This window comes from Chaetodon trifascialis, chromosome 13 (assembly GCF_039877785.1).
Source record: "Chaetodon trifascialis isolate fChaTrf1 chromosome 13, fChaTrf1.hap1, whole genome shotgun sequence".
NCBI classification, from domain to species: Eukaryota; Metazoa; Chordata; class Actinopteri; order Chaetodontiformes; family Chaetodontidae; genus Chaetodon; species Chaetodon trifascialis.
Genome location: NC_092068.1, coordinates 19,109,960 through 19,124,631, shown reverse-complemented (window position 1 = coordinate 19,124,631; position 14,672 = coordinate 19,109,960). Strand labels below are relative to the sequence as shown.

The window sequence follows — 14,672 nt, the reverse complement described above, 5'->3', positions numbered from 1 at the left end:
TATTTTTGATTTGCTTTTCCAACAAGCTTGGTAGCCTCCCATGGCAGCTAAATCATATTCCAGGTATTTAGTGTTACCTTTGGGTGACTTAAAACCACTTAAGACAGATCATGTCGTAAACTCAAACCTTGCTTGAGACAGGACGTGAGCCCTGGACTCCTGTGGTGCAGCCAAGCTCTTTGTACAGCCGTCCATCCACCTCAGCCTCTTGTCTGAGCCTACGCAGCACTGCAAGAATGTTAAACTACTTCCTGCATTGGAACTAAATGTTCCAGTCAATATAAATCATCAGAGGGACAAAATGTAAATGTTCAGGTAATAAAACAAAAGAGACAAACCTTTTGAAGAGACATAGCTTACATTTACCAACCTGTAAATAGCTGCATTATCCCTCTACCTGCTCTTGGTACAGCAGAGATCTTTCCAAGTGTCTGCTTATGGCTGGATCCCATGCACAGCTACACTTGGCACCCTGCATAACCTCTCACACTGATTATTATTTCACTTCCTCACATTGTTATTTTATCAGACTAAGCTACTGTCAGACTGCTGTCTGTTTATGGCTGGTGGTGCCAGTGTAAGCAGGACTCAGACACTGTGCTGCAGTAATCTGGATTGCAGCAAAAAAGACACCTCAATAAAAGCAGATCTCTTGGCTGCCCACGGTCATAAAGGAGAATAAACAAGGTTAGGCAGAATAATTATGCTGAGCTGCTTCCTGGTATTAAGGGACTTACAGGACTTCTTCCATTGTACAGACAGTCCTGTTTTTCTGGCTCTCCAAGCAGAGGAGTTTACACTGATCACATTTATGTTTTCCACCTGAAGAGCAAGTTTCACACTTGATGACTTAAGTATTGATATTTCTGCCTGTATACATACGTGCCTACTCACTTATGCACTTCACTCTGGACGATTCCCTCTCTCCTTTACAGTAGATAAATGAAACATGTATCTTGACTACAATATCCAGAAGTGTGAAAATGTAGTGTTAGGTAAATTAAATTATTATGTCTTACACAACATTTACGTAAATAATGCTCATTTTTCTCTGGGCTGGCTTGGAAACTAAAGTGTGAACACATTTAAGAAACAAATAAATAACCAGACTCCACGGTGCGTTGTTCAACAAGGACTTGACTTTCTCTGGCACCAGATGTGTTTCTTTTTTAAGCACTACACTAGCAGCGTGGTTATCCTGGTCTGTCTGGTCTGTCACAACTTTGATCCAGACCGAATCATCTCAACTACTAGATGCATTGCCATAAAGTTTAATACAGATATTCTATAAAACACAAGACGTGTAAATGCCTGTAATTATTGGCAGTTGACTTAAAATGATCTTTTAATGATGCATTTAATTTATTACTGACTTTGCCTCAACACTGTGACCACTACATTGTTTGCCAGGGTTCTTGGAAAAATCAACCTAACTTTGACCTTAGCAACCTTTAACTCATTTTGAGACCATCTAGCATTAGAAACCTGTGATTGTCTATGAATTCCTGATGCAATAGAAAATTTGATATTAGAGTGAAATGGACTGCAGAGGAAAAGACATCAGAACCAGTTACAGGAATTTCGGTTTTGTAAGGGTTTAGGTGGAAGAAATTAAGAGATATCCATTCTTCGGTCACAACTTAGCAATCATGGAGGGAGGACAGTTGAATCAGGTTTTTGGATTTAAGAGAGAACTAGATCTGTGTATCATCGGTGTATGAGCAGCTGAACAAATGACCACATGTTCAGTGAAAAAAGGATTGGTCCAAGGACAGACCCCTGAGGGACACCACACAGCAGGAGAGCTGAGGAGGACACGTGATTGTTGATATAGCAATAAAAATTTCTGCTTAGAGCGCAAGCTTGGACTGAAGACAGAAAAGATGGATTTTAGGAATGTTATAGGAATTCTATGACATGGACTGGAGGAGGGACGCATATGAGCTACAGTGTTTTTAAGGGTCTGCAGGGAGACTGTAGCAAATTCAGACGGTAAAGTAGGACGACTGAATGTTGTGGATGGTAAAACAGACCAGACTCCATCTGTTTACAGGACAGCAGGAAAAATAATGAAATATGGACGCAAACTTTTAAAAGGGGTATAACCTCAATTAATATTTTAGGATGACCACATTTTATGTATCAACACATAATCAACAATTTAATAGTAAACTATTGCTCACTCTATGCAAAATAACATGTGGCATTAGGCACACTAGCCAGAGGAGACAGCTAATCAGTGACTTGGTGACATACATTACCTGAATGACGTTAGCTTTATACACTTCTGCTCCTTTATTTCATGTAAGGATGTCCTGATTTTGCCTCCCAGTCAAATCTGGCACATCCACCCTAAATATTGTTCACTGTGGCGAGGGTTTTGTCATCCAGTGCAATGAACTCGCCATTATTTTTCTGGCTTTTTAATTTTCCCTATCTGCTCAGCACATCCTCTAATGTTTACTACTTGCAGAGAACCTCTCACGCGCTGTTTGTGATAAGGGATGAATGGTTGGCTGCTTTTTGAGACATTTCTTGTCAGTTGGACTTGAATACCAAGACATATGTAAAGTAGAATGTGTCCTTATCTGACTCTGGGCTCCTGGGAAAAGGCACAGAGTAATTGCAATGTGCCTGACACGTCCTTGGTAAATCATGCAAATACTTAATATTAATACCACATGGACTGTATTTATACCAAAACCCAAATTTGAAGGTTATGCTTTAGAGACAGCTGTAAGGATTAACATGTCTGAAATTCAAGCACAATATTAGCAGATGGGGATGTTCTCCAGTCTAAATGCCATGTTAGTTTTGGGAACAAGGCAAATATGTTTAGACAAGCACTTTTGCTCCATATTTTTCCAGCATTATTGAGCATATGATGCATGTTGTCAAGGAGACAGGGTGATGCTTCATAGGCTTTTGTCATGTGACCCAGGAGTAGTTTGGGTCTGTCACACATATCACAAAGAGAGGGAAACAAGGACAAAACAAACTGAAAAAGACAGAGTTGCCATTTATGCTTTTTCTTTTGGTCAGGAGGAGTTTGATTATTTTTATGGTGAGATCCTGTTTAAATAGTCAATTCATAATAGTAACTTTTAAGTTATTTTAATTTAGAAATATAAGGTCACTTCGTTCCAAGTGTTCTTAATATTTGGGTTCATCTTGGTAAAAAAGTAGAAAGGGGCTGTAAGTTTTAGTTAAAAGCAAGGCTTAATAATTCCCAGAATTCTTTGTCCTTTGCAGACAGTCCTTGAGCAGCAACTCTGTCAGAAACACAACAGAGAGCAGCTCAACTGGTCTGTCGGTTTACAGTGCAGCCAAACAAACTCCATTGTTTTGATAAAGAAGTTGCCAAATAGTCCGCCTTTTTCCACCATGCCATGAGCAATTGCGATCTAATTTCATGCACTCAGTGGAGTAATTTTCAACCCAAACAGCAGGGAGCAGTAAGGAGTTGGTTGCTGAGCCCATATTCGAAATCTGTGCCTTTAAACAAGCCGTCATGTCATAACTATAAAGTCACCCCCCTCTGGCATGCCTCCAGCATGGCTATAGCTGTACAAACACCAGCACAACTGATTCAGAAATACAGCGGTACCTGCTCAGGCCTGTGAGAGCTGGCCAATCAGAGCAGGCTGGGCTTTTCTGGAGCGGGGCCTTAAAAAGACAGGCACTAACATCAGACAAGGGTGAATAGAGGTGCTGCAGCAATGGACAGCATGAGAAAAAAGGTGTTTTTTGGGCATTAAAGCAGGTAAACATTTTCTACTAGACACCAAGTAAAATTATGAACCTGAAAATGAGCATAATATGGGACCTTTAATGTTAAGCAGCAACAATAGAAATGTTTTGCTTTAGCAGGAACTTAACAGAGCTCTGATACGGCTGAACAGTAAACAGTGAGGCTGATATTAGTAACTGGATTATACACATGCATTGTGTCCTCTTGCATGTGAGGGCAATTTGAATCCAAGCCAGTAATGGTGGGCTCTGCAACTAACTATGAAAACGACAATGAGGTAATTTCTAAATTTAATTACATTCAATGCTATTGCAGAAAGAACAGAGCATAGATTGAATCAAAAATGGGATTTGATTTGAACTTAAAGCAGCTTCACTCAAAATGTACTCTGGAGGTCAAAACAGTTTTCTAAGTGACGTTGCTCACAGGGTAACCGTTTTAGAGCTACCCTCTGACAGGGCACAGTGTTTCTTTCTTCGCTGAAATCCTGTCGGAGGTTGAACTGGTGGCAGAGATGTGCCAGCTGAAAGCGCTAACAGTAGTGAAGCAAGTTGAATAGCCTCTAACTATTTGTACCTTGGCAGGTGAAGCTGCAGCAGCTGGCTCTATCTCCTCCTCCACAGCTTCTCCTCCAAATGCTTTTGAAGTTTATGGATCGTGGGCGCCCTGCGCCATCAGATAGCGCCCTCAGTTTGATGGCATCGTTTGTTACCCCTTTGTGTCTCGAAGCGCGGCTCCACCGACAATGACTTGTCCAGCAAGTCATCTTTTGCTTTGTCATATTTCTCACTGAGACAGACCATGGTGGTGGACATCCTTAGTGAGCTGTGTCATCATGTGCAGGTTTCACAGCCTTTGTTTGGAGGAGGTGCTGTAAAGGCTTCACATAATAACACACACTTAAGATTTGCCTGTCTGAAAATCTGTGAAGTTTAAGAGTCGACTAAGAGCATCACTCATGGACTCCAGCAAGCCCGTCTCCTGCCAAGTAGGCACTAAATACTTGTTCTTGTCAGCAGTGAGTACCTGACAGATGGCCTTGCGCTGTCTCACAACCCTTGCCACCATCCTCTGGCAGCATCCCTATCATCGCCAGCTTGTGTTAGATTTAGCTCATCCTGTGCAATGACAAAGTCCCCGTTTGTTTTATGAAGGACAAGGCCAACACCATTTCATTACATACTACACCCTCTCTCATTAGAAAATATAATGAAGTGGATCATTTTCATTTAATATTTAGATTTTATCTGTTGTAAGCATCTCACATTTTTCTGTCTAGGTACAATTATATAACAACATGGGAGAAAAGATCAGTCATTATTCTGGTGGCTGTGGGAAAAAAGGAACGTTTGAAGACGTCTGTCACAGTTTCTGTGATGTTTCACTGGACCACATGTCAGAGGTGGTGGGGAAAGAGCAGCAGACTGGAGGATGTATGGTGTACAAAAAAAAGCTTTCAAATATGGATCTTGCACTAGGGTTAAAAATTTCAATATGCTTCTTGAAGGGCTCATTCTTTACAGATATGAGTGTCATTATTATTATCATTTTACTCTGGCAGTCACTGTGTGTATGTGTCTGGATTAATGGAGATTTGGTCTCTACTTTGGCCCAAATTGTGTAAAAATATTAGTTTTATTCATCCAGAGTGTTTAGCTGTTGTGCGATGACTGCCTTTATGGATGGTCAATATGAAGTATCTTACAGATTCCATATACTTGTATAGTTTTAGCCCATGGGGCAGACCATACAGTGTATTATTCGAGAGATGTTTGTCTATCCTTAGCCAGTAACTATGCAGCTTACACCAGGTGGTGGTGTAGTATTTGCAAATATAGAATAAAACTTGTGGGTCTGAGTTGGTCTGCTCTGGGTTTTGCTCATCAACAAGACTTCGCTCTGTAGACAGAAATCAATAACTCCACAGAGCGGTCGGCATTGTGGCACCATTTTCCAGTTCACATTTCACCCTGAAACAAGCACCCTCACCACATTTTATCACTCAGTATGACCCGGATCAGGCATGGTATATCTTTGAGTGTTATCCCTTATCATGTAGCACCACATCATCCAGCTTTGAGGTAAAGTACAGGCTTTACAGAGATAGTTTGATGTCTAAATAACACATTCTAATTGGATCAAATCAAAGGCATCGTTGCTTTTATTACATGGTCAGTGATCACTGTTTGAAGTCCTGACGCAGCAATATGCACGCTATTTGACAATTCAGCATTGCCAAGCCTGTCATGGTAATCAAAAAGCCAGTGTTTATCATCTGCGGGGTCGACTAAATATGTACAGTATGCATTCTGTCTGTAGCTGCTGTCTTGGGATTGCCCGTTCCCGACAGCTCTAGCTTTGTCAGTCCTAGCACTCCAATTATTGATTAGTTTTTGTCAGCCTGTCCAGCAGCCAGTGTTTTGAGTTTATGGTTCTAGTTCTGCCCTGTTTGGCAGCGGCATTTTTGTGTTCAAGCTGCTTATGCCTGGGTTTTGTTTTTTTTTTTCTTACAACAGTGCCTTATTATAGTAAACTGCTAAAACCCCTATCTGCCTCCAGATGTATTTTTGCACTTGGCTCCAGCACTAAATTTTATATTACATAAAAAGCTCCATGAGCAATAGGAGACCAAACTATAAAGTTTTAGATAAAGCAGTGTAAAAAAGCAAGATGACAATCTTCACTATTTTATTTAACAACACAGTAACTGTTAATTAGACTTGATTGACTGTAAAGCTTTGTAAATAAAAACTGGAGAGCGACGTCCATTAAACTGAACATATGTTGTAGCGTTCAAGGGGAGGCCAAAGTGACCAAGATTCACATTACAGCAGCTTTAACCTTTCTTTAAAAAAGTACTCAACAAAATGACTCATCCTTGCTGGACATCATCTGCCTGTATCACTGCTCTGCCAGATTAGTTGCCTAAAATAGAAATCTGAAATGGCTGCGTATTAGTCACCCAATCATTTAGATGGATTCTTGGAACCAACTTGGATTGTGCTGTCCAACCCTGCTGGGACACATGCCTCAAAATGTCAGGGAAGACGTTGTGTTGCAACACAGTAAACGAGTATCGATCTTTCTGTGTACCTGAAATCACCCCACCTACGTGCCTGGGAGTCAAAGTTAAGATATAAGGCTTAACGTGGGCTTGGAGAGAGATCGAAACTGTAATGGCTTCATTGTAATTGCAGCGGGTTGTCAAAAGCCTAGCTAGCCCACCCAGGTTGGAAAAGGATGTTGTCATCTGCAGCACACAGGCTTGATTAGCTCAATTTTAGGAGAAAACAAACAATACAAAAACCACTCTCCCTCTGTTGTGCTGCCAGTTTCTGCTTCCAGGAGATGCAGATGTAAATTTAAGATAGTTAACCAGAGCAATCAACAGCAAGGTTTAACTGTTCGTTCTGTAAATATTTTTGCTGTGGTATAAGTCAATGTTGTGAGCGGAAAAGTACATGAATAAACAGTGTACACATACAGACACATACACTGTATGAACCGCATCATTTTCTCCAATCACTGTAACATTATTTCGTCTTTTTTTTTTGTCAGTGTGCTTTACACTCTAAATCCCTTCATCTGAGGGGCTTCTCAACTGACCATGCTGAATAATCCCGTGACTCTCAAAGGGAGTCCGACATTTGGCCTTTCCCATAGGATACGCTCTTTCCTCCCCTGTTCTACAAGCCTTATGCATTATGAGTTCTCCACGCAGGACATCAAGCACTTCACTGTGCCGTCGTTTGTTTTTCCATCCTCCGTGTTTGCAGCAAGTCAAGGTAGCAGATTAAAGACTGATTTCCCTGCTGTTAAAGTCTTTATCTTCACACGGGCACATTTTGCCCTCATAAACCAATTAAAAGATGTTTAACACTCATTAGCAACACATTGCTGTCTCAGTAGAATTTGTTTTGTGAGAAGTCAAAAGTAGACTTTGTTTTCTTAATAGACTTTTAGGTTGTCAAGCTGCCTGTCATAAATCTTGCATTTCTTTACATTTGTTCTCTCAGGCTTTGTTTTATCCTCAATTGGGGGTTATTTCATTTGTCTTTTGTATTGCATGGTTTTGTTTTTCACACACTGTACTTGGTGTGTGTCCCTGGATGCACTGTGTGTTTCCATGCAGATATGATGTACAGTAGAGGATGCATGTGCGTGTGTGTGCATGCTCATCTAACAGTATATGTGTGAAATATGAGAGCATACTCTCTCTGCTTGTGCATGGATGCACTGATACGTGTCACAGTGGGGAAAGCAAGCCTCCTGATAATAGTAGTAGCAGTGTGCGCTCAGTGTCACCAGCAGCTGTCAGTCGCTGTTGGCTACTGGGGTTCTTCAACAGCTCTGTAGGAAGTCTGAGATTCTGTCAAGGCACAGGTGTGGCACTCAGCTTCAAATACCTTTGCCTGTGGGATGAGTGTGTTTTCCAGCACATGAATTTGTCGCTATATTTGTTTAAATGCTGTGTGTGTTTGGGTGGGTTAGAGGTTAGATGTTCTTAATTGTGGTAACAGGTAGTGGTCTGTTACCTTAACGGAGACCTGCTTAGGCCAGCGTCAGGTTTAAAAGTGGAAGAACTAACTATAAAACAACCTAACAATAAAAAGAAAGCAATCACCCATTGTTGATTTAAAGTTAATGCAAATTAGAGAATTAGTGCTGCAGTTGTCAGATTTGAAAGTGCTACTTAACAGTTGACTAACAGAGGTGCAAAGTTTTCATAAGTACATCGTCATATTCATCCAAAGCAGATCTTAAGAAAGTAGTGCACCCTAACAAACACACATTTTGGTATGTGAATGTTATTATGTAAACGATATCCATGTCCACATAATTCAGAAAATATGTGGAATATTCCAAAGAATATACAGAATGAGATTAGTCACTTTTATACAACTTTGCTTTCTACGGGACAGTGTGCTGGAACTGTAGAGACATTTAGAGTCAGAGTCACTTTTGCACACTTCTTTCCACAGAAACATCCCTCGTTCCTCACTTTTCTGTATTTCTTGTCAAGAAATTAAACACACATACATGCACACATCTGAATGTAAAACACCACGGTAATTACAAATGATTGCACCGCAAAACCTGAATTGGATAGCGCATGCTGCTTTACAGAATGGCAGTTGCTCATCTTATTATCCAATTATGAAGAGCTGCTTCGACAACAACAGCAGGATCTTCTGTTTAGTGTTTATGTTTCCATCGTGAAGTGATCCCCAATCAAACAACAAACAGCGTTTCAGGATCATGCTGCTATTAGTTCTTGCGGTGCTATTTTCTCTATGTTTCAGCATTAGATTTTGTCTCTGCGTTGCTTTCTTTGCCTAAAATCTGCCTTCATTTTCTTAGATGGCTTCTGAAACATTAGATCACATCTGGTGACAAATTAACCAGCACCAGGAATTTTGTATTCAGCCAGGAGGAAATGCCAGAATACCTCCCAAGAGTACTTCCTCAATTAATGCATCTCCTCTTTGCCCTCTATTCTTTGCGCATTCTGCAAGTCCGTGCTTTGGAAGATGCCCGTATAATATTATTGCCTAGCTGGAGCCAGCAACGTTGTCAGTTACTTCTGTCTGTTGTTGATTTTGTACCAACAGGCACCTGCTGTTTTCTGTCATGTTCATATTTTAGAAAAATCAATCAACAGGGTTTGAGAGAATTAATGACAATCACTGGAAAAAGACAGATGCGTACATTTGACTGATGCACTGACAGACAGACTGCCACCAGAGCAACACCATAGCTAAATTTTGAATAGAGATCACCAGTGTGCTACCACCACACCTGATCGGACAGGAAAAAAAACATTCTTGTCCACCGCCAATCCCAACATTTATATATAAAAGTGATATGTCTTTCCAATTTGCCAGGTGTCATCAGAAACAGGTGTTGATTGCAGTCATGCCCCCTCAGTTAAAGTGTTGGCTGTCTAGCCTTGTTCATAGAGATGTCAAGTTGTAATTTAATATATGGCTTGCAATGCATTGACAGTGTCCGTACAGATCGTCTACAAATGAAGTTATGAGTGATTGTTTAACAGGACAGACAGATTAGACCCAAACATCTATATTTAGCTCGGTAGAATAGGTTTCTAGCCTCACCTACTGGATATGAATGGGAATGTCAGTCACTCATGTGTCCTTTTCTCCACTTCATTCTCTTTGTCATTCTACTTTATCCCTTTCTACTGCTCCCTCTCTGCCAAGTCCCCCTCCCCCTCACTCTGTCCCTTCTGACCTCCCTTTTCTGTCTCTCTTTTTGTCTCTCTGTTTAGAAAAAGCCAGGACATAACAATGAGCTCAAACAGCACGGACCTTGGCCTTTTCCTGACTGACAACACCTCAACCCCAGCAGCTGGAGCCCTCCCACAGTCCAATGCTTTCCACCAAGGAGGAACTGGAGGAGCCCCCTGGTTGGCTTTTCATGTGAATACCCTGGATGATAATTCCTCTTCCACCAGCAAACTCTTAAACCTAACCCCCGAATCCCAGAATGATAATGGTACCACAGTTCTTGATCCCTTGGGTGGCCATCCTGTGTGGCAGGTTGTTCTCATTGTCTTGCTGACAGGTATGCTGTCACTGGTCACCATCATCGGCAACATCCTGGTAGTGGTATCCTTCAAGGTTAATCGCCAGCTAAAGACGGTCAATAACTACTTTCTGCTGAGCTTGGCTGTGGCTGATCTCATCATAGGGGTCATCTCTATGAACCTCTACACAGCTTATCTTGTGATGGGCTACTGGGCCATGGGCAACTTAGCCTGTGACATGTGGCTGGCTATAGACTATGTAGCCAGCAATGCATCAGTTATGAACCTACTGGTCATCAGCTTTGACCGCTACTTTTCAATCACCAGACCTTTAACTTACCGGGCCAAACGGACCACAAAGCGAGCTGGGATCATGATCGGCTTAGCCTGGTTTGTTTCCCTTGTTCTGTGGGCCCCAGCCATCCTATTATGGCAGTATTTTGAGGGTAAAAGGACAGTACCCTCAGATGAATGCTATATTCAGTTCTTCTCACAGCCCACTATAACCTTCTGCACAGCCATAGCAGCTTTCTATCTGCCTGTGACGATAATGAGTGTTCTCTACTGGCGCATTTACAAGGAGACCCAGAACCGTTCGAAAGAGTTGGCTGGCTTGCAGGGTTCAGGAGGTCGTGGTGGAAGAGGAGGAAGAAGTGGGAATGTCGGAGGTGAGAGACCTCGTTTTGTCCATCAGACAGGAAGTTCTAGAAGTTGCAGCAGCTACGAGCTGACCAGGTTGTCCCAGAGAAAGAGCGCATGTCGGGAACTGGTTGGCCGGTTCCACTGCTGGCCAGGGGTTCGTTCTTGGAGACCTGGTAGTACCCGGCATGGAGAAGGCGATCCAGACCAGAGCAGCAGCGACAGCTGGAACAACAATGATGCTGCTGCCTCACTGGACCACTCTGGATCTTCAGAGGATGAGGACTGTGGCGGCCAAGAGATGATTTCCCAGAGTCATGCTATTTTCTCCATTGTTCTTAGCCTGCCTGGAATAAAGGCTGCTGTCAACTCCCAGCTCACCTCATGTGAGGATCTGGATGCAGCCACAGAGGAGGATCCCCTCAGGGGAGCAGAGTATAGCCGAGACAGCCTCTCAACACTCACCACTAACACCACTGCCACCACTACTCCTGATGGAGCAAACAGTTCAGAAAATAGCTACCACCAACACTTCTGCTCACGCAAGATTCAGTCAATGCCTACCATTCAGGCTGCCTCTGACCAAGGCTCTTCGGATGATCCCCCAACAGCTATTACCACTGCCACCGACAGTACCACCAGCACCACCACTAAATCTCCCTCTGTTCCAATGTCCTTCAAAGAGGCAGCTCTGGCAAAGCGATTTGCAGCCCGAGCTCGGACTCAGATCACCAAGAGGAAGCGCATGTCCTTAGTGAAGGAGAAGAAGGCAGCTCAAACTCTCAGCGCCATCCTGTTTGCATTCATCATCACATGGACACCTTATAACATCATGGTGCTGATCAATGCCTTCTGTAATGTTTGCATCCCGGGGACCCTGTGGGCAGTAGGGTACTGGCTGTGCTATGTCAACAGCACAGTCAACCCCATGTGCTACGCACTTTGCAACAAGACTTTCCGTACGACCTTCAAGATGATACTGCTGTGCCGCTGGGACCAGAGAAAAAGGAGGAAGCAGCAGTTCCAGCAGAGGCAGTCAGTGGTCTTCCACAGGAGGATTCCCAGGGAGTCCACGTAAAGGACAAGAATTTTGGATGGTTGAAACAGCGAATCAAAAGATTTGTCATAAGACAAGGAAAGGGAAGAAGCGTCCATATAGTTGTTTGTGTGGAGTTTCTTTGCTTCGAGATCCTTAATGTGTTTCTCTGCTGAGATGTCAAGCACAGCAACCCTATGTCGAGGTCTTGAGGTATGTGTTTGTGTTGGTGCATCCATTTAGCAAAGCTGTGTGTATGCGTAAAGGGTTGAATAGGGTGAGGTCCAGAGAAGACCGCTTTCCCTCTGTCCTTGAAGAACTGTTTACCATTTCACGCTAGTACAGCTGAGAGAAAATGAACTGAGTGGAAAATAATAGAAAAGGGCTTTAAAATGCATTGCAGGTGAATTATTGAAGTGCAATTGACACAAGGGGACAGGATATGTTTGTCACAGGGCTGGGGATTCACATTTCTTATCATTTCTCTCTGTGGGTAGCTAGATCTGTAACGTGCAGAGTGGTTTTGCATTTCAAACAAAACTATGTATCTGTAATACGCCACTGAAAGCCGGGACAAAAACTGTTTTTGCTTGCAGGCTTCTACATTGTACTGATTTGACCTGCCTGTCTTGACTGGCATGTGCTCTTATCAGAACATCTGTACATTGCCTTTCTACATGGATATAGCTCTCCTGTGTCTGATGGAATATAAAAACTTCTTAAATTGTGTCCTTACTTTCTGTCAACAGAGATCTGTTATTTTTGTGATATTCATCTTTGGTTTTCTAGATATTCCTGAGATTTTGAGCCAGTCTGAAAATGATCCTTCTGATGAACTGAGTTGTGAATATTCTGTGTGGCACCACAGTCAGTGAACTGCTGTTGTGTTTAATGTGATTGTTGTGGTTTTTATGGTGGAGACAATAAGTACATTGGTTGTGTTTTATGTACTTGAAGTTCTCTGTCAAGAGTAATGATTATACAATTATGGTATTCTGTTTGTGTACATTTGGATATTTCTGACTTGATACACAATGATTGATTGCAAACACAAAGATGTCCATTTATAAAGATGTGCATTTTGATTTTACACAATCTTTGAAATTTCTACAAAATGATTCAGCTGAGGAGCTCTTTGTATGGCCGCTCATCTTTGATATAGTAGAGAAATGGCAGCCTCTAGTGGTTTGAGAAAGACATGCCATCCAGGCTGAATCACTGTCAGTCCAACTTTCACAGTGCAGCATCAAAATCTCATTCTGCCAATACGAAGACAGAAATGGCCACAAATATTGAAGGTACAATATTTTAACTGTTGTCATAACCACATTTTTTGGCTTAATTTTATGTTATTTATGGGTGAAATTGTTCTTCTTTAAAGTTATTAATTAAACTGACTGACAGCACTTGATTTGTACAACCCCGATTCCAAAAAAGTTGGGTTGCTGTGTAAGGCATAAATCCTTGCTCACATGTACTCAAGTGTAAACAATTCAAAGACAATATATTTACCTCATCAGGTTCGTTGATCTTTGTAAATATCTGCTTATTCTGCATTTGATGCCAGCAACGCATTTCAAAAAAGTTGGGATAGGAGCAATTAAAGACTGGGAAAGTTGTGAAATGCTTCAAAAACACCTGCTTGGATCATTCCACAGGTAAACAGGTTGATTGATAACAGGTGATAGTATCATGATTGGGTATGAAATGGCTCAGTTGTTCACAATTAAGGATGGAGCGAGGTTCACCACTTTGTGAACACATGATTGTATGAAGGATAGTACTACATGGGCTCAGGAACACTTTGTAAAACTGTTATGAAACACCCTTCATTTGCTAATGATTGTAAGTTTTTTACAGAGCGTCCCAACCTTTTTTTGGAATCGGGATTGTAAATAGATTCAGTAGCTGTCTTGGTCAACAGTCATCAGGTTTTTCTGTACAGAAAGTGGTTTAACACCGCATATCAACAGTTATCATAAAGATGTCAACCAAGGCAAGAATTTATTTTCATTTTAATTTGTAATGCACATTATGTTATTCCTATCTTAAGGAGTTGTTTTTTAAATTGTTGCTGCACCCAAATCTTGAATATTGTGCAAAAAGAATTGAAGATAAAGGGTAAACTATATTACTGGCATACTGAAGAATGAGCAGATTGGATTATAAGATACAGTGTTGGATGCAATGGTCATATGTAATGATATGGCTTATGTGCTGTATGCAAAAGAGATGTTAAAAAACATCCCATGCCTGTCATCAGTGGATATTTTGTCTGCTTTTAACACAACGTGCTCTACTGTCATAACACATTCATCAAAATATGAGACTTTTGTACTTCAATATTGGGAATGTAAACTACCAAAATGGTAAACACAAACATTTTGTTACATTTGAAGTATGCTGATCATACTCATATTTTAAGTCAATAAACAAACAAAAAACTTTTTGACAAACTATGTTTTTTTGTCCGTGTGCAAGTCAGGATTGTGTTATTTTTCGTTATATTTTAATTTATTTGTACCTTTATGTAGCCAGAGTGGGTGAAAGCTTTTAATTCATGTTATCTGATGTCAGCATTTTTCCATTAATGCTGAAAATATCAGCTGTAAAAATGTCAGGGGGATATTAATGCTCACTGGTATGGTGTGCAAAAACAGAAAAACACAGACATCACATGCAAGTAATTTTATTTTTAT

The 14,672-nt window shown here is 41.3% G+C and overlaps 1 protein-coding gene across 3 annotated transcripts in view; it reads left to right on the top strand.

Annotated features, from left to right (window-relative positions):
* The window catches only part of chrm3a (cholinergic receptor, muscarinic 3a), a 77,016-nt gene extending 62,590 nt beyond the window's left edge, over positions 1 to 14,426 (top strand). For 2 of the 3 annotated variants that reach the window (XM_070978372.1, XM_070978374.1), the window contains one exon: positions 10,041 to 14,419. In XM_070978372.1, coding sequence (XP_070834473.1) covers positions 10,041 to 12,015 — 1,975 coding nt within the window. In that variant the 3' untranslated portion in view covers positions 12,016 to 14,419. Of the gene's footprint in view, positions 1 to 10,040 lie in introns of all 3 variants that reach the window. The other variant, XM_070978373.1, reaches the window with a different exon arrangement.
* Positions 14,427 to 14,672: the final 246 nt, after the last annotated feature.